A 22,752-nucleotide genomic window follows, 5' to 3' on the forward strand; every position below is an offset into this window, starting at 1 on the left:
AGAGGCAGAGAGGCAGAGAGGCAGAGAGGCAGAGAGGCAGAGAGGCAGAGAGGCAGAGAGGCAGAGAGGCAGAGAGGCAGAGAGGCAGAGAGGCAGAGAGGCAGAGAGGCAGAGAGGCAGAGAGGCAGAGAGGCAGAGAGGCAGAGAGGCAGAGAGGCAGAGAGGCAGAGAGGCAGAGAGGCAGAGAGGCAGAGAGGCAGAGAGGCAGAGAGGCAGAGAGGCAGAGAGGCAGAGAGGCAGAGAGGCAGAGAGGCAGAGAGGCAGAGAGGCAGAGAGGCAGAGAGGCAGAGAGGCAGAGAGGCAGAGAGGCAGAGAGGCAGAGAGGCAGAGAGGCAGAGAGGCAGAGAGGCAGAGAGGCAGAGAGGCAGAGAGGCAGAGAGGCAGAGAGGCAGAGAGGCAGAGAGGCAGAGAGGCAGAGAGGCAGAGAGGCAGAGAGGCAGAGAGGCAGAGAGGCAGAGAGGCAGAGAGGCAGAGAGGCAGAGAGGCAGAGAGGCAGAGAGGCAGAGAGGCAGAGAGGCAGAGAGGCAGAGAGGCAGAGAGGCAGAGAGGCAGAGAGGCAGAGAGGCAGAGAGGCAGAGAGGCAGAGAGGCAGAGAGGCAGAGAGGCAGAGAGGCAGAGAGGCAGAGAGGCAGAGAGGCAGAGAGGCAGAGAGGCAGAGAGGCAGAGAGGCAGAGAGGCAGAGAGGCAGAGAGGCAGAGAGGCAGAGAGGCAGAGAGGCAGAGAGGCAGAGAGGCAGAGAGGCAGAGAGGCAGAGAGGCAGAGAGGCAGAGAGGCAGAGAGGCAGAGAGGCAGAGAGGCAGAGAGGCAGAGAGGCAGAGAGGCAGAGAGGCAGAGAGGCAGAGAGGCAGAGAGGCAGAGAGGCAGAGAGGCAGAGAGGCAGAGAGGCAGAGAGGCAGAGAGGCAGAGAGGCAGAGAGGCAGAGAGGCAGAGAGGCAGAGAGGCAGAGAGGCAGAGAGGCAGAGAGGCAGAGAGGCAGAGAGGCAGAGAGGCAGAGAGGCAGAGAGGCAGAGAGGCAGAGAGGCAGAGAGGCAGAGAGGCAGAGAGGCAGAGAGGCAGAGAGGCAGAGAGGCAGAGAGGCAGAGAGGCAGAGAGGCAGAGAGGCAGAGAGGCAGAGAGGCAGAGAGGCAGAGAGGCAGAGAGGCAGAGAGGCAGAGAGGCAGAGAGGCAGAGAGGCAGAGAGGCAGAGAGGCAGAGAGGCAGAGAGGCAGAGAGGCAGAGAGGCAGAGAGGCAGAGAGGCAGAGAGGCAGAGAGGCAGAGAGGCAGAGAGGCAGAGAGGCAGAGAGGCAGAGAGGCAGAGAGGCAGAGAGGCAGAGAGGCAGAGAGGCAGAGAGGCAGAGAGGCAGAGAGGCAGAGAGGCAGAGAGGCAGAGAGGCAGAGAGGCAGAGAGGCAGAGAGGCAGAGAGGCAGAGAGGCAGAGAGGCAGAGAGGCAGAGAGGCAGAGAGGCAGAGAGGCAGAGAGGCAGAGAGGCAGAGAGGCAGAGAGGCAGAGAGGCAGAGAGGCAGAGAGGCAGAGAGGCAGAGAGGCAGAGAGGCAGAGAGGCAGAGAGGCAGAGAGGCAGAGAGGCAGAGAGGCAGAGAGGCAGAGAGGCAGAGAGGCAGAGAGGCAGAGAGGCAGAGAGGCAGAGAGGCAGAGAGGCAGAGAGGCAGAGAGGCAGAGAGGCAGAGAGGCAGAGAGGCAGAGAGGCAGAGAGGCAGAGAGGCAGAGAGGCAGAGAGGCAGAGAGGCAGAGAGGCAGAGAGGCAGAGAGGCAGAGAGGCAGAGAGGCAGAGAGGCAGAGAGGCAGAGAGGCAGAGAGGCAGAGAGGCAGAGAGGCAGAGAGGCAGAGAGGCAGAGAGGCAGAGAGGCAGAGAGGCAGAGAGGCAGAGAGGCAGAGAGGCAGAGAGGCAGAGAGGCAGAGAGGCAGAGAGGCAGAGAGGCAGAGAGGCAGAGAGGCAGAGAGGCAGAGAGGCAGAGAGGCAGAGAGGCAGAGAGGCAGAGAGGCAGAGAGGCAGAGAGGCAGAGAGGCAGAGAGGCAGAGAGGCAGAGAGGCAGAGAGGCAGAGAGGCAGAGAGGCAGAGAGGCAGAGAGGCAGAGAGGCAGAGAGGCAGAGAGGCAGAGAGGCAGAGAGGCAGAGAGGCAGAGAGGCAGAGAGGCAGAGAGGCAGAGAGGCAGAGAGGCAGAGAGGCAGAGAGGCAGAGAGGCAGAGAGGCAGAGAGGCAGGCGATCGCCTCCTCCCTCCCTCCCTCCCTCCTTTCCTTCTTCCTGCCTCGCCTCTTCCCTCCCTCCCTCCCTCTTTCCTTTCCTTTCTTCCTGCCTCGCCTCTTCCCTCCCTCCCTCCCTCTTTCCTTTCCTTCTTTCTTCCTCGCCTCTTCCCTCCCTCCCTCCCTCCCCCCCTCTTTCCTTTCCTTCTTCCTGCCTCGCCTCTTCCCTCCCTCCCCCCCTCTTTCCTTTCCTTCTTTCTTCCTCGCCTCTTCCCTCCCTCCCTCCCTCCCTCTTTCCTTTCCTTCTTTCTTCCTCGCCTCTTCCCTCCCTCCCTCCCTCCCTTTCCTTTCCTTCTTTCTTCCTCGCCTCTTCCCTCCCTCCCTCCCTCCCTTTCCTTTCCTTCTTCCTGCCTCGCCTCTTCCCTCCCTCCCCCCTTCTTTCCTTTCCTTCTTCCTGCCTCGCCTCTTCCCTCCCTCCCTCCCTCCCTCTTTCCTTTCCTTCTTTCTTCCTCGCCTCTTCCCTCCCTCCCTCCCTCCCTCTTTCCTTTCCTTCTTTCTTCCTCGCCTCTTCCCCCCCTCCCTCCCTCCCTCTTTCCTTTCCTTCTTTCTTCCTCGCCTCTTCCCCCCCTCCCTCCCTCTTTCCTTTCCTTCTTTCTTCCTCGCCTCTTCCCCCCCTCCCTCCCTCTTTCCTTTCCTTCTTTCTTCCTCGCCTCTTCCCTCCCTCCCTCCCTCCCTCCCTCTTTCCTTTCCTTCTTTCTTCCTCGCCTCTTCCCTCCCTCCCTCCCTCCCTCTTTCCTTTCCTTCTTTCTTCCTCGCCTCTTCCCTCCCTCCCTCCCTCCCTCCCTCTTTCCTTTCCTTCTTTCTTCCTCGCCTCTTCCCTCCCTCCCTCCCTCTTTCCTTTCCTTCTTTCTTCCTTGCCTCTTCCCTCCCTCCCTCCCTGCCTTTCCTTTCCTTCTTTCTTCCTCGCCTCTTCCCTCCCTCCCTCCCTCCCTCCCTCTTTCCTTTCCTTCTTTCTTCCTCGCCTCTTCCCTCCCTCCCTCCCTCCCTCCCTCCCTCCCTCCCTCTTTCCTTTCCTTCTTTCTTCCTCGCCTCTTCCCTCCCTCCCTCCCTCCCTCCCTCTTTCCTTTCTTCCTTCCCTGCACTCTTCCCTCCCTCCCTCCCTCCTCCCCTCCCCTCCCCTCCGCTCCTCCCCGCGCTCTTCCCCAAAAACTACCCAACCTTGCTCCAAACACTGGAGTTTTCCAAACTTGAAGTTGCGAAAAGGCCTAGTAGAAAAAGTCAGGAGACTGCCATCCTGGCGTGGCTGAGAGTGGAGTGAAGAAAGACACGAGATGCTGGTGTGCTACACTCAAACCCTTCTTTCTTTATTCTTCCACGTGTCATCTTAAATGACGCACTCTGCACAGACCCAGCAGCACTCCTGCGCATACCTCTAAGGCCGTGTCCCACTCCTGCCAAGGCACAAGTGTCACTTTCATATATGTAAAGAGAACATATTCCAATTTTAGTTTTTAAGTTACGGATTGCATCTTAAGACTAGACAGCAAATCTAGACAAGTCTAAAAGTATATATAGTACAGCTTTGGCCATAACAGCTCCAAAAGAAGTATTTCTGTGGTGTTGCTTTGAAGTTATCTTTCCTCATGACTCTAAAGACTCTCATTTGTTTTGCTCTAGACTGTGGTCTCCCAAAACAGAAGACAGGCTCAGGGAGCCCCAGCCACCCAAGAGGAGGCTTAATCCGGTAAGCCAGGGGACAGAGGGAGCAAAGAGCTGACATCTCTGTTGGTAAAGCTTCTGTTAACATACACACGAATTCTGCTGTGTTTACACAGGTAAAACACCATTGTTCAATGAACAATTTAAGAACTTGAAGTTTTAAAGACTTATGGTAAAAATTTAACCTGTCATTTATCAGCATATTTTAAAGGTGAGAACTGTATGCATTGTGAGAACAGTGATTGTAAAACCTATTCGTGACATCCCAGACTATTATGGAATTCTTAAAAGGATGTTTAATTTACTTCTATGAAAAACACTTGCTGGAAAGGTGGAACTATAGGTGTTTAAAATAACAAAGGCTGGGAATCACTGTTTTCTATATATACACATTACATACATTACTATTAACTGGCATTGCACTTAAATTTGAAAAAGATAAAATTGATAAGAATATGCCTTATATTTACTGTTTGATATGAATGTCAATAGAAAACTATTAAGAAAATAGCTTCGTATTTATATTGAATGTATAAATGGAGAAACCTAACTTATTTGGCCTTTGAAATGAAGTAGTCTTATTTAAAAATGGAACTGTCCTTCCACCCCCTACCTGGTGTGAATAAATATTGTGTTTTATTAAGGAGAATCGATGGTTCAGTGTGAACAAGCTTCAGCACCAAAATGCACAAGGACAGAGGCGTCTGTGCACAGTAAGGTACTGCGAACGATTCCCTTCACACAAAAACATGGCAGAGGTGGACAGGCACGTAAGGACTTGTTTTCCTTTTAGTAACTAAAAAGGCATTTGTTAAAATAGTATACAACTAAATCAAATAGAACTACTTTAAAGAAATACTTTGAAGGAGGGTTAAACAAACTCTTAAATAGGTCTCTAAAATACCTCAGACCTATACAAATCTAAAATAACCTATATAAATCTAAAATAACCTTTATAATATCCATACTAATACTTAAGTGTGCAATAACATTTTTTAATGCAACACTGTACAGACCACATGCAATGACTATCTTAATCTACACACTTTCTTCCTATGAGTTTTTCCTCCATAACAAACTTGAGAACACAAAGAAAGCATTCCTTACAGTTGCTGCCAAATAGCCCACCGATGGATAGTAACCATTCCCCATTTAACTGATGGATTTAAACTTGATCCACTGGTTTGCACCCCGGACTTCAAAAGGCGGATCACTACAGTAGATGTGATAGCCGAGTTCTTCCAAAGGCGGTTCAGGATCGGCTGTAGCAAACTGGGCAGCATCCTCAATTTCTTTCCTCACTTCAACATCAATTTCCTAAAAATCAGATTACAGTTCAGGAGATTTCCGAATAGACAGCAGCTCAGGCACCCAACTAGTTCTACTTGGAACCTTTTGGTACTTTACCTGTAACTCTTCTACTAGTATTCGAAGTATACACTGTTGCTACTTTTGAAGATGTTATTTTAAAAATGACACCCAGCTACACAGAAGTATTCCGGAATACAGACATCAACATTTAAACCAGATACACCCTGGCGAGGCAACTTTGTGAACTAAAAATCCAAAGTGCATTTTTAGGAAGAAAGAACTGTGCTATGGGAGGAGTTTAAAGGCTTTGCCAGTTATGACTGATTAACGGCTCATGAAAATGCTATGAACTTCCCCATCAGCTAGTTCACCTAGGAGCGACAGCATTTTTTGGGGAGAAAAACTGCTCAGAAAGGAGAGCCAACCTTCAAAGGCAGACTTTTAAACCATCAAAAGTGACTATACCTTTAATTCTTCAACACTGGCAAGACTGCTGTTCACCATCCTATCCTTGAGAAGCATGATAGGGTCACTCTTACTTCTTACTTCCTGTATTTCTTCTCGTGTACGATAACTATTAGGGGGGAAACACAGGTACAAGTAGGTAAGAACAGTTCCGGAACAGAAAAGACAGTCTGTGAAATACAGAAGTACGTTTCGGAGACGAAGGAGCGTATCAATGCTGATGTCACCAGAGGAATGCAGAGCTGTACTTTCAAAATACAAGAAGCCAGCCTTACATTCCGTAAGAGCGGCTCTTTTATGGAAAACTCTACAGGGGCAATTCCCCTGGCTTCTCTGGTCTTCTGACAACAGGGGCCAAGTCTTTATTTGCTTCTTTGATGTAGACGTAGGGTATGAAGGTAGTAGTGCAGCCTCTTTATATCCCAACTGTCCCCCCCTTCTGGGCTCCTACATGTTCAGTGGGTGGGGACAGTGGAGACGGTTTTGTGTAGTGATAGCTATAGACTCTGAGGCAGCAGAATGCCAAGCAGGAAGTAAATGTGCCTTTCCTTTCTCCCTTCAGAGCTTCGAGCACTGTTGCTGGCGACAACCTGGGGACCAGGTTTCCCAATTCTTGACTGAACAGTACATCCCTGTCCTATATCATCTGCAATAACACTAAAAACAAAGGCTCTACCATTTTTTGAAAATACACAAAGGGCTGCTTTCCATCTAAGTTCCTCTTTGTAACATTTTCCCTTAGACCTTCATTCCACTCAAAGGCTTATTACGGCTTACTATGACTAAACCTACTCTTTTAATTGTGCCATACTCTGGGACAGTAGCCCCACGTGCCACTGAGTAACATGAGTTACTAAGTGACAAAACTCCTATCTTCCTAGTATAGCCTATCTTTTTTTGACTGACTGGTCTGTTTCAACACAGGGGATATCCCCACGTACCAGCGGGCCTCGCTCCATACCAGCGAGAACATTTTCAAACTGACTCTGCCAGAGGAGTATGCTAATTTGGGCTAATGCCTACGAAAGCTAAATGCCCCCACGTCTACTCTATCATCAGACCTGTTTTAGACAACAATTTCTCTCTGTATTGTTTTCTTACTGCTGCTCATGCTAACATGTACATACTCTATACTGCAGGAATTTTCAGAGTGTTTTCTATACTAGAACCAATGTACTGGGAGGTACTCCTTTCAGGCTAAGACTAACTCCTAAATGAATGCATGAAGCCAACTGGTGTCTGGCTTCAAAAGCAAATGTTGAAACACTTTGCTTTTTCATACAAGTAGCACCTTTCAAGCCCCCCTACTCTGGACACCATGCTCAGTTTTCCCATAACTATACCTGACTCCGGGATCGCTCATGCTGTGTCCGTGGTAACGGTAAGTCTGCAGCTCCATCAGTATGGGCCCCTACAACGGAACCCAGGGGAGGTGAGAAGAGACGCTGTGCACAGCCTCCAATGCACACCCTTTCAGGATCACAGATACTCTCATTACATCTCCTAAGTTAAGAATTTCTTCTTATGCGACTGATTCTTTCCTAACTCTTCTCATTTCTAATACCTATTCATCAAATGTTTCATCCTTATTTTTAACAGGAACTTAGTAAAAGCTACCTACTGCAGCTTACTTTGAATCTACAGACCCCAATGACATTACATAAACAATGGTCTGTTTCATCAGTATTGCATTTGATATATAATTCTATAAGAACAGCTCGAATTTAATGCATCAAGGCTTATTAGACAGCAGGAATGGCCTTTATCTTCAGGGTCCATAAACCACTCTTTTCCCCCTAGTCACAGGTGAAATCATCTACAAGCATTCTCTGACCCTTTTAAGCTAGTGAAAAACACTAACATACACCATAACACAAGATTAAAAGCAAACCTCCAGTTCTCCTGTCCTTCTGCACTTTTCAGCACACATAAAAATAGGCTGCACAGGGGAAATTTCTACCTCACACCCATCTCCTGCAGTGTTTCGTAGGGGCTGGCAACGAATCCTGCTTCACGCAGGTCTGGCTAGTGTGTCACAAAGTTAGGAGGCTCCTATGACCTGATACCTGACCCCACCTCTGCGAGTCTGGCTACCACCAAGGAGCTTGCTCATGCTGCATTAGCCCCCTCCCGGGAGACAACTTGGAATACTGAGGGGATGGGGTAGATCTAGGGTCCCTGGGCAGTTTGGTGTAGTACTTAAAAATTAGGGGGGCTCTGAATCCAGGTGCCCGGGTTCCAATCCTGGCTGTAATATATCGTAGCTAACTCTGTACCTCAGTTTCCTCACCTACAAAACGGTCATAACCTAACTCAGAGTTGCGCTGATTAAGGAATACATAAAAACTGCTTAGTGCGTTGGCTGACCTATCAATCCCTCATTAACTGTCAGCTAGTCATTGCTCTGTCATCCAGTAGCTATTTGGAAGCACAATGGGTTGGGCTAAGGAGATGGGGATAAAGGGACTTTTCCAGCTGCTCCCATAATTCCAAGATCAAGCTCTGGTCAGGATGGAAACGTCAATACACACTATAACCTACTCATCCTTTCCACGTAGGGGTGGACGCCACCTATTCTTTCAGGAACTGGGGGAGAAGAGGAGGATACCTATCACCCAGAGCCTGAACCCCCTCATCTTGGACTCCTGATGTAGACCACTGAGTCCACTGCCACCAACCTGCCATCAGCTATTTTATTCTCTTCTCATTTTCTCTTCAACAGCTCTGTATTTCCCTCCCCACTTCGTCCTCTCTCCCATTTTCATCACTGCAGTCAAATCTTCTTTGCGTTACTGCCCAACACACATGAGGGAAAGGTAAACCTCGGGAGCACGCTTTCTGGGCTGTGGAACACTGATTTAGGGAGAACAACATCTTCCCACGGGCTTGGATGGCATGTAACCCTCTTTTTAGGACAATCTCACTGTTCCCTTCTCCCCTCCAGTAATATAACTGAATGATCATGATTCTCAGGACTGAAACAGCAGGACTAAGACTATTCTATAAATTAAATATTATGGTTACATTATAGACAAACTTATACTGAATGCCTAATACATAAACAAAGGTCTGTGCTGGGCAATGTGGGTGTCCCCAGTCTATTCACTTATGGGGCTTATGATTAATTGAGGGGAGGGGAATTAGAGGCATGTAATAAAACAAACCTGTCACAATGAAGACAGGCAAAACACTAAGCACTGGAAGAAAAGATTTACCCCAAATGGGGGAAACAAGGAATATTCCCCAAAAGATGAGTTACCAGGACCACGTTATTTACAGAGGGAACCAATTCACTTAACTGGACTCTGCTTCCATCTTATTCACCTCAATTAACAGCTACCCCTAAATAGCTACAACAGACATGTGGGAGGCATTCTTTTCAGACAGATAAATGTCATCAGAAATCTCTAGCCTAGAGGTCTACAGGAAACTCTTACCTTTCCAGATCTACAATAGGCAGCTGCAAACCTCGTGGCCTCTCGGACACACAGGATATCCATTCCATCTACCTGTTAATAAATAGGAAAGGGCACAGCATAATGCAACTGCCTAAAACCATTTTCATTTTACATGAGCTGCCCATGCACTGAGAAAACAGACCTCTTCAATTTGTATGAGGTTAAGGGCAGGCACACAGACACTAGGCCATGAGAGTGTAGCCCCAACTCCACGAAAGGAGGCCTTACCCTCAGCCCAGGAATGAAGTCGCCTCTCTTGTAGTAATCAGTGCTGGCTGCTGCCCTCTCCACAGATGTTCCCATCCCATAGCGGTTATTCTCACAGATGAAAATACAAGGCAACTTCCACAAAGCTGCCATGTTGTAAGCTTCAAATATCTGACCCTGGAAGTGTGTATAAAAGATCAAGTGGTTTCATTTTGCTGTTTTTCTGTAGACTTCATCATCCACAAGAGCTGCTGCTCTACCTGGCAGAAAAAGTTCCCCTCATCTACAAGTCCACTTCCGAGGCAAAGGAGAGTGTGTGTGTGTTGGGGGGGAGGTAGGGGGAGAAGCAGCAAGCGCATCATCTCTCTGCAACTAAGTGACAAACCTAATACTACTACTTGTTTCTGTGGGGCCAAGGTGGTAGTACAGACGACAATGGGAAAAGATCAACATGTAAACATGTACAGCTATCTAATTTTATGCTCTATTATGAATTCTATGAGACCCTCTGGATAACCAGAGTGAACAAGTGTCTGAGAATCAGCATCCAGAGCAGGGCCTCACAGAGTGTCGTCTACAGACTGCTGATTACTGAGACTGTCACACGAAAGCAGAAAGAGTCATGGCTCAGAAACCATGACAGGTGTCTGACGATGCCATGGCATCCAAGAGAATGAGTCTGTACATTACAGTACTGGTTTAAGACCTGGTTTACAATGGACAAAAAAGTAAAATGGTCCTTCACCACAGAGTTTGTGAAGCATGGAAGTAGAACAAAGGAGCGCTCCTTCTCAGGAGTGCACCCACACAAAGTGCTTGCGAAACAATGCTAAGATGTAAATCTCTAACCTGCGGCCATAAAACCAAGTTGTAGCTTGCCATATGAATGTCCACTTCAACTAATAAGTAACACAATACTTCTCCACAAACTCCACTAAAAATAGTCAACACTTTGGGGAAAACATTATAATCATTATTGCAAAGAGATACACACTCACCTGATTAGCAGCACCATCGCCATACAAAGTCAAACAGACCTCATCTTTTCCATTATACTTACAGGCCAAAGCAATCCCAGCTCCCAAGGGCACCTAATATTAAGAACAACCAAGAAATAAACCACAGAAATCCACAAGGGGAGAAATTGATGCTCTCAATGTTAACCCCTGGCCAGACTATGAGCTAGAAATGACACTGTCCCTAGAAACTCTCCCTACTCCAACCTTGTCTCTGTTTATCCCACCCCCAATATTATAACCAAATTGGTGAAATAACATGAATAATTATTATCATATTCTATTTCAACTATTAAGCAATAACATCTCTGATTCAAAGATTCAACTACTAATCCAAAAACAAAACCCCAAAATGAAACCAAGGGTTTAAAAATAAAAACAATAAAATGCTAGAATCTTAGTATTTTAGAAAGTAAACCAAACAACGTAGATATGATTTTACACTGTTACTTGTTCATTATTTACTAATTGAGGAGGACGACACAATCACAGAAGATGGTTTTAGATTCAAACTAGGCCCCTAAAATCCTGACGACCAGCCTCTCCTGGCCTCGCACCAGTGCCAGCATGGTCTACAGCAGGCAGAGAAGTGGGCAAAGAGGATGCGACAAGGCAATCAGTGTACTGAAATATAAGTTAAAAGGTGAAGGTATAGCTCTATTACTAGAGGCTCCTGCTTACTTATAAAACACAACAAATATGTAAAAGGAAAAACGTTAAATCACGTTCAGATCTATTTATTAAATTTTCAAGTGGTAGGGTGTGAAGCAATGGGTCATTTAAAGCACACCAAGCCACTCGAAATACTAAAAAACTTCAGAGGGAAGTCCTCTGGGTATGAAATACTGCAAAGACGTGGGCCAGGGTCAAATCCAGGAAACCATGCAATCTTCATCCTCAACTACCTGAGCTCCCACAATGCCATTGCCCCCGTAGAAGTTCTTGGCATACATATGCATCGATCCTCCTTTTCCTTTAGCACAACCTCCTCTTCGTCCTAGAAATGGCAGTACACACACATAACACGTAAAAAACCAAATACATGAAATAAACAAAAACCCCAAGTATTTGCTTAAAGGCTCAACCATTAGAACTCAGAAGCCAATTCAATTATATAAGCACCTGTCCCTCTATGCAAATATGTATTCCTCCTTGTCTCCTGGTCCTTTTATAATAAAGGTCAAACCAGTCCCATGTCCTTGATCTTTCCAACCTTTCCAACTATCTAATCACCTAGTTTCCTTCAGATGTTAACGTGGTAACCTAGACTTTTTCTTTCTGCCAGTAACAAACATCTTCCCATTTCTCCTATATTGGTACACTAAACAGTTCAAGAATCAAGGGTGACAAGGGAGTATTAGCAAGATTCCTAGAATTCTACGTGTACACAATGAAATGCTTATACTCAATTTATTTTCTTTGACTGCTAGATTTCTGCTGGCATGTTTAAATGATAAACACTATTCTGATTTTATAGAGCTGACCTTTTAAAACTTTTACCGAGAACTCAGATAACCTCAAAAATGGTTAGTTTACTCAAAAGCATAACAGAGGTACCAGAGCACCAAAAGGGAGATGATTTTTCTGGGTTTTGGTGTTTTTCTAAAACCTCAAAAAGGTTTTAATGTTAACTTATAAGTGGTTAGCATCTTAGTAAGAGATTTGAAAACTCAATTCACTAATTTCCTCTTTTTGTAAATTAATAGCAAACCTGTAAGTTCTGCGAGAATTTCTCGGACAGAAAGCCCACGAGTAAAGGTAAAGCCATGAGCCCGGTAGGCTGTGATCAGATGGTCTGTGGGGTTTATTCCAGCCTCCAGGCCCACACAACAAGCTTCCTGCATTCAAGGAAAAAGCAGCAACAAGTCAATACAGTACACATTTCTAGATAAAAGGTTTCCTAGACTATTATGAAACATTTGGCCCAGTACAACTCTTCATTAATAACCACAGCAAGTAGCTGTATTTTTTCATCAGAAACAGAGTAAAGGATAAGGCTCAAGCCAGAGCCATAATTTGGCAACCCAGATATGGTGTTTCCTTTAAGCCTGTACAGTGATTGGAGAAAAAAATCCTGAATCAGATGTCAACATTAAAGTGTTGGGGGAATTTCACATGAAAATTGAGACTTCTGTCTTCTCTCAAAAAAACAAATAGGAAGTATTAGCCCTGTATTTCCATGTGGCACCGGCTGGCTGGAACCAGGTCATGACTTCCCCTGAAGTGGGCGACCGGCAGGTGCTGCCTGCTTCCATTCACCACCAGTCCCTGTCACCATTCTCAATTCCTCGTATAGCTGGCAGCCTTCACTCATTTATCCTACCTAACTAATGCCTGGTAGGCTTTTGATTTTGTAAACCTTGGCCTAAACCCACAACACAAAAATATATCCAGTACAGGTAATCACAATGCCATACAGCAAAGGAAGTCAGCAACGTGATGCATAAGTAAACTCTTCAGCATAAGCTCATAGCAGGTCTCAGTATTCCCATTTTCGTTCTAAAATACCAGCCTCAAACCCTCTAATAGGTAAAGCAGGGTAAAAAACAAAAAATACACACCATACTTACATTCCTAAATAACACAGTTTTATTACAAAACTGCCACTCACCTGACCATCACACAGGTGACAGAAACCACGAATAATTTTCTGTTTATACAGCTGATCTGCCTTTAACTCCATTCGGCGCACAGTCTGCATCATCCGGTAGTATTTGAGCCCGTCCTCCCTGGTAAGCACCGTAGTGACAGGAGGGCCCTCTTCCAGCCGGTGAAGATCGCATTTCTGAAATGTAATCAGACAATTCTCTCACGGTCACTACAATGTAAACACTGCCAATCTACTGTAAGATCTAACTCCACTGTAAACATTTAACTTAAAACCAGCAGACAAGCACATCAGAAATGCTACATACTGCTTCTGACTCCTTAAATCACAGCGTTCACTGTGCAGTGGGATGGGGTTTCAGAGGAAGGAAATCTTTCTAAGATGACTTTCACTGAAAACTCCTAGAAGTTAACTGAGTTGTAGGTTGAAAGACAAACTTTCAAAAAGAAGCACTCTAAGAATCTTCTTATTCAAACATTTTACCGAATCACATTTTAAACTTTAAAATGTCTTTAATTTTATTAGCTTACTACCCTTCACCAACCACCAGCAAGCTGCTAAGTAAGAAGAGTAGATTCGAATCTTTGCTGAACTTCTCCAAATCTGATTCTAGAACATGTGGAATAAAATGATGTAAAAGCATGAATATCAGAATGTTTTATCCCAAAGGTAAAACTATGTATCAAAGTGTACTTATGGAAAAAATTTTAACACAAAGGAAAACATCTCTTACCTTAATTTCAAATGTAGCATCGTTTGCAAAATTACGGGATGCCACCAGCACTCTGCTTGCCTTGAAAGATCAAAATACACAAATATATTAGTGCTCTTTACTGTCAATTATTTTTGAGTCATTATTCTTATTAATCAGCTATCAGGATGCAGTCCTAGAACTTTAATAAGCACTAACATATTCATAGACTTCTCTTTCATTCTGTTCACTGTGTTAGGATCTTGTCTTCCAAAATGAATCTTTGCTTTGGCTAATGAAACACAGTTGTACCCCCATCTGAAGGCAAACAGGAGAAAGGAAGGGAGCAAAAAACCAAACCTATCTATTTACTCTGCTTCCAAAGAAATTATAGTGAAAATATAATAAAGTCAATGGCCAAACTGAAGTGATTATTCTGTGGGCTTTGTTTATTTATGCTATTCATAATCATGACCAGATATACTGAGCAAACTAAAGCTTCACTTTCAGAACTGTTCTTCAAATAAAACTATGATTCCATTCCTATTTCAGGCAAATAACTTCTCTATGCAATAGTACCTTAAGAAAAATATTTTAAACTACTCAAAGCATAAGATAAACACCATAGTGAGAAATGTACAGGATAAAAGAAAAGATGCTCAGCATTCCCTGACTTAAAACAAAGGATTTGAAGGATGTTTTAGGATTTGAACAGCCTGTATCTTAGGCAGGCTCCTCCTGAAGCCTTAGAAGGGAGATGTTCTCTGCAACAGTGCTCCCTTCTTCATGTTCGGGTGACTGTCACTGCATAGGGGGATAGAAAGCTGAAGGAAATGTTTCCTTTACACTCTTTCAATTGAACACCTGCTCACAGCAAAAGTACTCTGTGCTGGCTAAGGTCCACGTTAGACCAGATTTAACCAGTCGGTAGTACGGCACTATTTTAGCCACATTCTGCCACGTCACACTGATATGTAAACCAACAAGACTTCTTTTCTTGGAGACCTGAAGCACATTCTTCAAATCCCACAAAAAGTACCTTTGATATGTTCATACAGTGTATTATCATTCAACTTCTAGCACTGGACTTGACCTTGGTGAGAAGGGTTAAGGTTGATATGCCAAGCATACAAGCCAACTGACAGAAAGCTATTATCTACTCATCTCTTCACTCATTAATACACCATTATCTGATAAAGCCAACAAAGACAATGATATCGCTGAAAGAAAAAACCTTAAATAGGAGAAATAAATGCTTCAGTTATGTTAGCAATAGAGACAGTCCATTAATACATCTAATACAGTGAAGAAAATTGAGAAATTTGGGAACAGGTAAAGCAGAGGGGTTGTAAGGTGACAAACAAAAGGTTATGTCTGGTAATCATGAAATGGACGTGTTATTTTTGACAATTAACAAATTATTTTGTGGGGCCAGAAATGTTTTCTATATTACAAAATAAGTTTCCAGATACTGCTACAGAAACTGCAGTTTCTGAAGGGAAATTGGAGACCAAACCAGCCAAGCAACAGTAACCAAGAAAAGGAAAATTTTTCTTACTCCATCCTATAGTGGAAACAACGAAGAATGACAGTTCTATATAACAAATAACAGGAAGGTGAGGTCAAAGAGTACGACTGCCAGGAAGTTGCTTACTTTCTCCCCATTTCATTAAGATAAATCCCCAAAATAGTAAGAATCACTAATATAGTGAGTGAAAGGAGCCAAGGTAACTTAAAGTTAAGCTAAAAGTCCTATCAAAAGTCGAATATATCATTATTTTAAACTGCTGAGATTGTTGAAAAGATTACCATTCATTTTCTCTGGAGAGCCATAAATGGCTGCTCTCTTAAATAGGATTCCTTTAGGGTAGGGGGAAGGGGGATTGGATGAAGGCAGTCAAAAGTCAAAACAAACTTCCAGTAATAAGATAGGTAAGTGTTAGGGATGTAATGTACAACATGATAAAAATAAGGCTGCTGTATGTTACATATGAACTCAGTTAAGAGAGTAAATCCTGAGTTCTCATCACAAGGAAAATTTTTTCCTATTTCTTTAACTTTGTATCTTTATGAGATAATGGATGTTCACTAAATGACAACCATGATAATCATTTCATGATGTATGTAAATCATTATGCTGTACACCTTAAACTTGTACAACACTATATGTTAATTACATCTCAATAAAACTGGAAGAAGAAAAAAAGAAATCTGTGGAGCAACTGTGAATACAGAAACATCATTGGACACATAAATCATAACTGCATCCAAACAAGCTTAAACATTCTACTGCAATGGACTTAATGTTGTGTACTCCTAAAATTCACACGTTGAAGCATCCTAAATCTGATGTTATTAGGAGGTGAGGTCTTTGGGAAGTGATTAGGTCATAATGGTGGAACCTTCATAAACGGGATTAGTGCCCTTATAAAAGGGACCTTAGAACCTAAATGTAAGAACAGATACCATAATACACCTAGAGGAAAACATAGGCAGAACACTCTGACATAAATCGCAGCAATACTTTTTTTTTAAACCAGCTCCTAAAGTAACAGAAATAAAAGCAAAAATAAACAAATGGGACCTAATTAAACTTAAGAACTTTTGCACACCTAAGGATACCATAAACAAAATGAAAAGACAACGTACAGAATGGGAGAAAATATTTGCAAACGATGCAACTGACAAGAGAATAATTCCCAAAATATACAAACAACTCATAGAGTTTAATATAAAACAAACAAAACAAAACAAGCAACCCAACTAAAAAAATGGGCAGAAGACCTAAATAGACATTTCTCCAAAGAAGACACCCAGGTGGTCAATAGGCAAATGAAACATGTTCAGCATTGCTAATTATTAGAGAAATGCATATCAAAACTACAAGGAGGTATCACCTCACGCCAGTCAGAATGGCCATCATTAAAAAGTTTACAAATAATAAATGCTGGAAAGGGTATGGAGAAAAAGGAACCCACTTACACCGCTGGTGGGAATGTAGTTTGGTGCAGCCACTGTGGAGGACAGTATGGAGGTTCCTTAAAAAACTAAAAATAGATCTACCATATGATCCAGCAATCCCACTCCTGGGCATATATCCAGAGAAATCTCTAATTTGAATAAGACACATGCACCCCAATGTTCACAGCAGCACTATTTACAATAGCCAAGACATGGAAATAACCTAAATGTCCATCGACAGATGAATGGATAAATAAGATATGATATATATATATATATTCTATGGAATATTATGCAGCCATAAAAGGATGAAATAATGCCATTTGCAGCAACATGGATGGACCTAGAAATTATCATATTAAGTAAATCAGACAGAGAAAGACAAATACCATATGATGTCACTTATATGTGGAATCATAAGAAAAAAAAGATACAAATTTTATTTACAAACCAGAAATTGATTTATGGACCCAGAAAAGAAACTGTGGTTATGGGGGTTGGGGAGGAGGGAGGGAAAGATAGATTAGGAGTTTGGGATTAACAGATACACATTTCTATATGTAAAATAGATAAAAACAGCAAGGGCCTACTGCACAGCACAGGGAACTATATTACTTGTGATGAGCTGTAATGGAAAAGAATCTGAACAAACATATATATTTGTATATGTATAACTGAATGGCTTTGCTGAACACAAGAAACACATTGTAAATCGACTATACTTCAATAAAAAATAAGAATTAAAAAAAGGGACCTCAAAAAAAAAAAAAAAGGATTCCTTTGAGAGACCATGGACAAGTGTATTCAAACTTTGAAAAATAAAAGCTAAGTTCCTAAATATATGGGAATCATTCAAGTGAAACGAAAATATTTCATAAATTCCAGATTCTACCAAATCTTACCTACTAATTAAAAAAACCAAATCTCACAAAAGGGGTCATAATGGGAATACAAACAATAAGACAAAGAATAAAATTTTAAAATGCAATTTAACCTTCTGTGAAATAAGCTCTTTGAAAACTCAACCTCATTCTAAGATGAAATCACAGGTACTTCTTAAGTAGCTTAAGTTACACTGGACTCTCTGCTTTCATTTTAGAGACTCAACTTTCTGTCATGCTAGCATCTAGTTCCTGAAGGTTTCGGTGGGTTGGCTGAAGGGTGGCAAGCTGAGGGAAGAAAGAGTGGGCCAGTGTCTCAAAGCTTCCGCAGGAACCAGCCCCAAGTAAATCTTGATGTTCTCAAACCCTGAGAAGTTAACACATCTTTCAATTTACAACACTTCCACTTAGATTCTCTAAGATAATAAAGATAGTAAACCAACTTTGATTCATACAGTGAGTTTGTTAAAAGATAAATTCCTTAAACATGTTTGTATCACTCATGCTTAGATAAGAAACTGGTCATTTATCTTGATGTGACTAACATCTGATATGCTGTCTTAATTTTAAAGACACTTTTGCAAATCAAAGTGTCAAACCCAGAATCACTGAGGACCTCACATGCTGTGGAACAAGAAACTTGTCCAGCCCATGACTGACAGTTTTAAGTGCTTTTTCCTTCGGCGAACAATCATCTTTTTAGCATTAAGAAGTATACGTTAAAAAGAGAAAGTAGAAGTCTATGATGATTCCAAAACAAACACTTTAAACTCTCTAAGTAGCCCTGTGTTAACACACCTGAAACCTGACAGATGAATGAGCACACTGGACCCAAGAGCTCAAAGTGCACTGAACACTCTGGAGACATCTCCTGATTTACTATGGCTTACGGAAATACTGATTAGCTGATTTGCTTTGCTGCATGGAGGGGGAGCTATTAAACAGGGCTTCAGCACACAGACACACAATCTGGGGTTAATACAAAATTCTTCAAAGTATTTTTCCCTGTGCCTTAGTATAATTAATGCCCATATACAGGCAGCAGGAAACACATGCAAAACAGCCAAAAAGAAGGGTGGTTCAAAGTAACGGACAGTAACTCGTTCAACGTCTCTTATCTCCATTTAAAAAATTAATTAATTAAAAGAGAAAAATGTTCTGCACAGGAATCCACTGTAATAATCTTTTCTCTCAATAAGAACTAAGTTATATTCCATTCTTGTTTTATCCAGTTAACAGATCCAGTAGCCCAAATGTCTTTTCTATTCGATTTGAGATGTATTATACGATTTTTGAAAAGGCCAAAGTTTCACTGAAGTGAAGATGAAGTGCAATTTGCCTTTCATGTCAACATATTGCTGAAAGACAAAAACACAACCAGGAGTATTGTGGACAGCTGAGGGAATGAGGCTGATTTTAAGTAATAGCTTCTCTCTGTACTTAGGGACACAGAAGTAAGAGTAATTTGAAAACTCACAAATTTTCCTTGCCCTGTAGAACATCACCAATTCAAAGTTTTTCTTTTTTTAATGTAGTCCTTTCAATTTAACATAATACAGAACTAAGACCCTGTATAATCTTGAAAATATGTTTCTATTACTTATGGTCAACTAAAAATAAATGTTATGGAGATTAAATAGCCAAGTGACTAGCACATATTAAGAGCTCAATAAATGTTGGCTATATCATGGGTATATGCAGAAATAAATAACGGTGACATGCGCTAGTCCTTCAGGTAGATCCAGTTACAACTTAAATACTAATAATGATTAATCCAATAGTGTTTTGTAATTGTTTCAGTCAGTGGCATTCCCAGAGGTGTACATTTCCTACCTTTTGATGATCTCTGCCCATACTAAGCAAAGTTGCCACAAAGTCTTGGAGAGTTACTAGAGCCAGAATTGCAAGTCAAAGGCTTGGCTGCAGTTATACCAAGTAATACTACGCCCCAGGGCCTATAAGTCAAAATGCTCCAAACTTAGACTAGGCACATCTAAAAGCTGGCGCCAGAAATAGCACTAACCTCTAATCCCACTCTGCCAAGCACCACTGCCGTTTTCTTTAGCTACTTTTACCCTAAGTGTGTCTCTGTGTATGCTTGCGCGCCCGCAGAAGGGTGTATGCAAAGTGGACGGAGCTTTCCTCTGGGTTCTTCTGCCTGACTGCTCTTGAACTGTCTGCCAAGAAAAGCTCAACGTTGAGGGAGAGGAAAGGGTAGGAAGCGTGTTTCTGGGGTGTCTAATCCTTAATGAACCCTCCAGAGAGCCGAGAGCTGGTGTTCAACAAATGTACACAAAACCGGGCACACAAATAATACTTAACGCAGACGGCACCTACCAGGCGCTAACGTGTCACTCGTTTCAGCCTCAAGACAATCCCACGGGCTAAGTACTCGTTTCCATTTTATAAATGAGGAAACTCAGCATCTGGCTGTTTTGGCGGGGGTGGGGGGTGGGGGAGGGCAGCGGCGACTCTTGCCCAAGGTCACAGGACTAGTAAATGGTGAAGCCGGTGTTTAAACGGAGCCACTCAGTCTCCGGATTCCCGGTCAAGAGGAACGAAGTTCGGTAGATTTAAAATGAGTGGACCGGAAAAAGACGACCAACTGGAGGCTCGAGGAAGCCCAAGGCTCCCTCTTCTGTCTGCAGTAAACGAACGGGCACTTTTGCAGCGCACCGACTAGTCCGGCACCTGGAGCCGCGACTGACCTCTACGCGGACCTTGCCGAGCTCCCCCTCCCCGAGTCGGCCCAGGTGGGCCGAGCCGCCGCTTCTCCCAGGGTCGCGAGCTGAGCACACAACGTGGTGGCAAAACCAAGGCCATGGACTCCCCGAGCATGCCGCGTGCCCGAGGCCCGGCCTGCCCTGCCCGCCCGTCCCTCTGGCGGCCTCCGGCCCCACCTCGGCCTCGCTCGCGCCCTACTCCGCGAAGCTCACGCCGCCTCACCGGCTTCTGGGCGACGCCCGACAACACGCGGGAGACGGCGGCGAGCATCTTCCTCATGGAGTGCTAGCAGTTACGACGGAAGACGGGCGGCGGCGGCGGCGGCGGCGGCGGCGACTCCCAGCGACCCAAGCAAGGTGGCCCAGGTGTCTCCAAGTCTCCTTCAGGCGCCCGGAGTGGCCGCTACGACTGAACGACAGCGCGACGCGACGGAGACGGAGAGACGTCATGCGCGGCGCCGAGTCATGGGCCAACCAGATCGGCCCCCAGGGCGTGCCCCGCCCACATGAGAGGCTCGCGGCAGCCCATTGGGTGTCGGAGCCAGAGAGGGAGCGGCTGAGGGCTCCCTAGATAGCCACCGGGTGGGCGGGTCAAGACCTGGGGACCTGAAGGCGCCTGCGTGGGAAAGTGGGGCCCCGCGGGCAACAGACCATCTTGGATTTTGCACCAAAGCTGAGCTATGCAGGATTCAATATCCTACAAGACCTATTCTACCCAGCGCTCAGTCCTGCCTGTGCCGCAGCTTTGCAGCTTTCGCTTAATATACCAGATGATAAATAGCCTTGGCGGCCAAAAGATACCATCTGGTTTCTGTAAATGGTTCTGCCGCTAATTTGTCTTTAAGAGGTCATGTAACAGTTGTAAAAGGCTGCGCTGTCTACTTCACCTAGGATCTGATGAAATAAAATTCATATTTAAGGCAAGACAAGAAAAATTTAAACAAAAATGTTTTCTCTGCCCGGTCGGGCCTCCTCCCTCCCCTCCAGTATGCACTATGCATCAACACGATGCATTAACCCCACCTCCTCAAGGCCAGAAATACCTGCTCAACCATGAAAATCAATGTTTCTTCTTCCAGCACCAGCCATGTAACTCCTTAAAAGATAACATTCCTTTCTCAATCCTATACGAGATCACAATGACACACCACTCACCTTGTAGGTGCTCACATCTTTGGTGAGCTTCATGTACAATGCCGATATATCATTTCCTTTAAAGACAGCAACTGGTACAAAACAGACTGGGTTTGTTCAGACGACCTGGAGAGATACTGGACCCCACTCACTGGAAGTTCTTAGCTCAAATACTTACTTGTGACCTTATTAATGTGACTAGCTATATTCCTTGTAGTCTGCCTTTTTGTTTTTTTTACAAGATTACTGTTTCTTGCACTCCCAAATGTGTGAGTGAGGCCCGGACGAAAGTAACAATGACTAGGCGACTTGAAACAATTGACCAAGTGTATAGTTCCATAAGATCAATGACTGTGATAGTATAACTAGATACAGGAAGGAGGAACACGAGGGAACCATTGCTTGGACCATAACAAACCAGTAAGACGGGTGGTCCAGAAACTTTGGGCTACTGTTAACAGGGTCTAGTCCAGTAATAGCACATTGAGGGTCCTATCAACAAAATCCTCACCTGACCTGGGAATGAGAATTCCTAGCATTGTGAGAAAAGTTGGTCATGAAATACCTCCCAATTTCCCTTGGTTGAAATTAAGACATAAAGGGAGGAGATTGTGAAATAAAGAATGATGCCCACCATCCAGTTCTACAAGAATCAAGTCATTAGCCACTGCATTTGCTGACCTAAAATACACCCTAAAAGGAATTCAGGGTGAAGATCAGGATGAGGCATTTTGTGCTCTGGGAAAATTGGCAGAACTGGCTCAGATAGCTAGATATTTTCAGAAGAAAATTTTATAAACTCTGTTTCTTGCATCTTCACATACTTAGAAAGGCACTAAAACCATTAACTAAGATATCTGTTCCCTCGTGCATAGCAGTAACCTTCTACCAAGATGTGTGCTTGATTACACATACTCCTCTAAAATCACATATACACTGGTCTCCCCCACTTACCTTTTTGGAACAGTTCTCAGAACTCTCTGAGAGACTGTCTCCCAGGTTATAATCTGCAGGTTGGCTCAAATAAAATCTTCCATTTCTTTCTTAGGTTGGCTATTAATTTTTTGTTGACAGATCTAAAAATCCATTCCCCAGGGGAATATTGAGAGACCAATGGGAAAAACCTTTGGCTCTAATTATCAGTTCACAAGCTCAACAAGAGTTAATAGTATGACACAGCTGATGATAAAAGCACACACAAAGACACAAACACAAAAGCAACTCCAGGCTCCATTTAGAGGGGTTCCCAGGTCAAAGGTTATGCGCAAGTGGGGTTAGACCTGGGGTACTGGGTTCAGATTTGGGTTTTAAGGGGGATAATGACAAAAATGGGTGCAACGCCAGAGACAGTGGTCAGAATGGTGGGGGGCTGAAATTGTGACTTGTGAAGAATGATG

General features: G+C 44.1%; 1 protein-coding gene across 1 annotated transcript; it reads right to left on the bottom strand.

Moving 5' to 3' along the window:
* Nucleotides 1–3,524: 3,524 nt before the first annotated feature.
* On the bottom strand, nucleotides 3,525–20,627 carry PDHA1 (pyruvate dehydrogenase E1 subunit alpha 1). The gene is made up of 11 exons (XM_031445782.2): nucleotides 20,445–20,627; nucleotides 13,699–13,758; nucleotides 12,969–13,142; nucleotides 12,069–12,195; nucleotides 11,263–11,354; nucleotides 10,340–10,432; nucleotides 9,363–9,518; nucleotides 9,114–9,185; nucleotides 7,020–7,087; nucleotides 5,677–5,785; nucleotides 3,525–5,217 (listed from the first exon to the last, which is right to left on the bottom strand). Exons 1-11 carry the CDS (start codon nucleotides 20,499–20,501, stop codon nucleotides 5,053–5,055), a joined length of 1,173 nt encoding a protein of 390 aa, XP_031301642.1. The 5' UTR covers nucleotides 20,502–20,627; the 3' UTR covers nucleotides 3,525–5,052.
* Between the last annotated feature and the right edge of the window lie 2,125 nt (nucleotides 20,628–22,752).

This window comes from Camelus dromedarius, chromosome X (genome assembly GCF_036321535.1).
Source record: "Camelus dromedarius isolate mCamDro1 chromosome X, mCamDro1.pat, whole genome shotgun sequence".
In the NCBI taxonomy this organism is placed as follows: Eukaryota; Metazoa; Chordata; class Mammalia; order Artiodactyla; family Camelidae; genus Camelus; species Camelus dromedarius.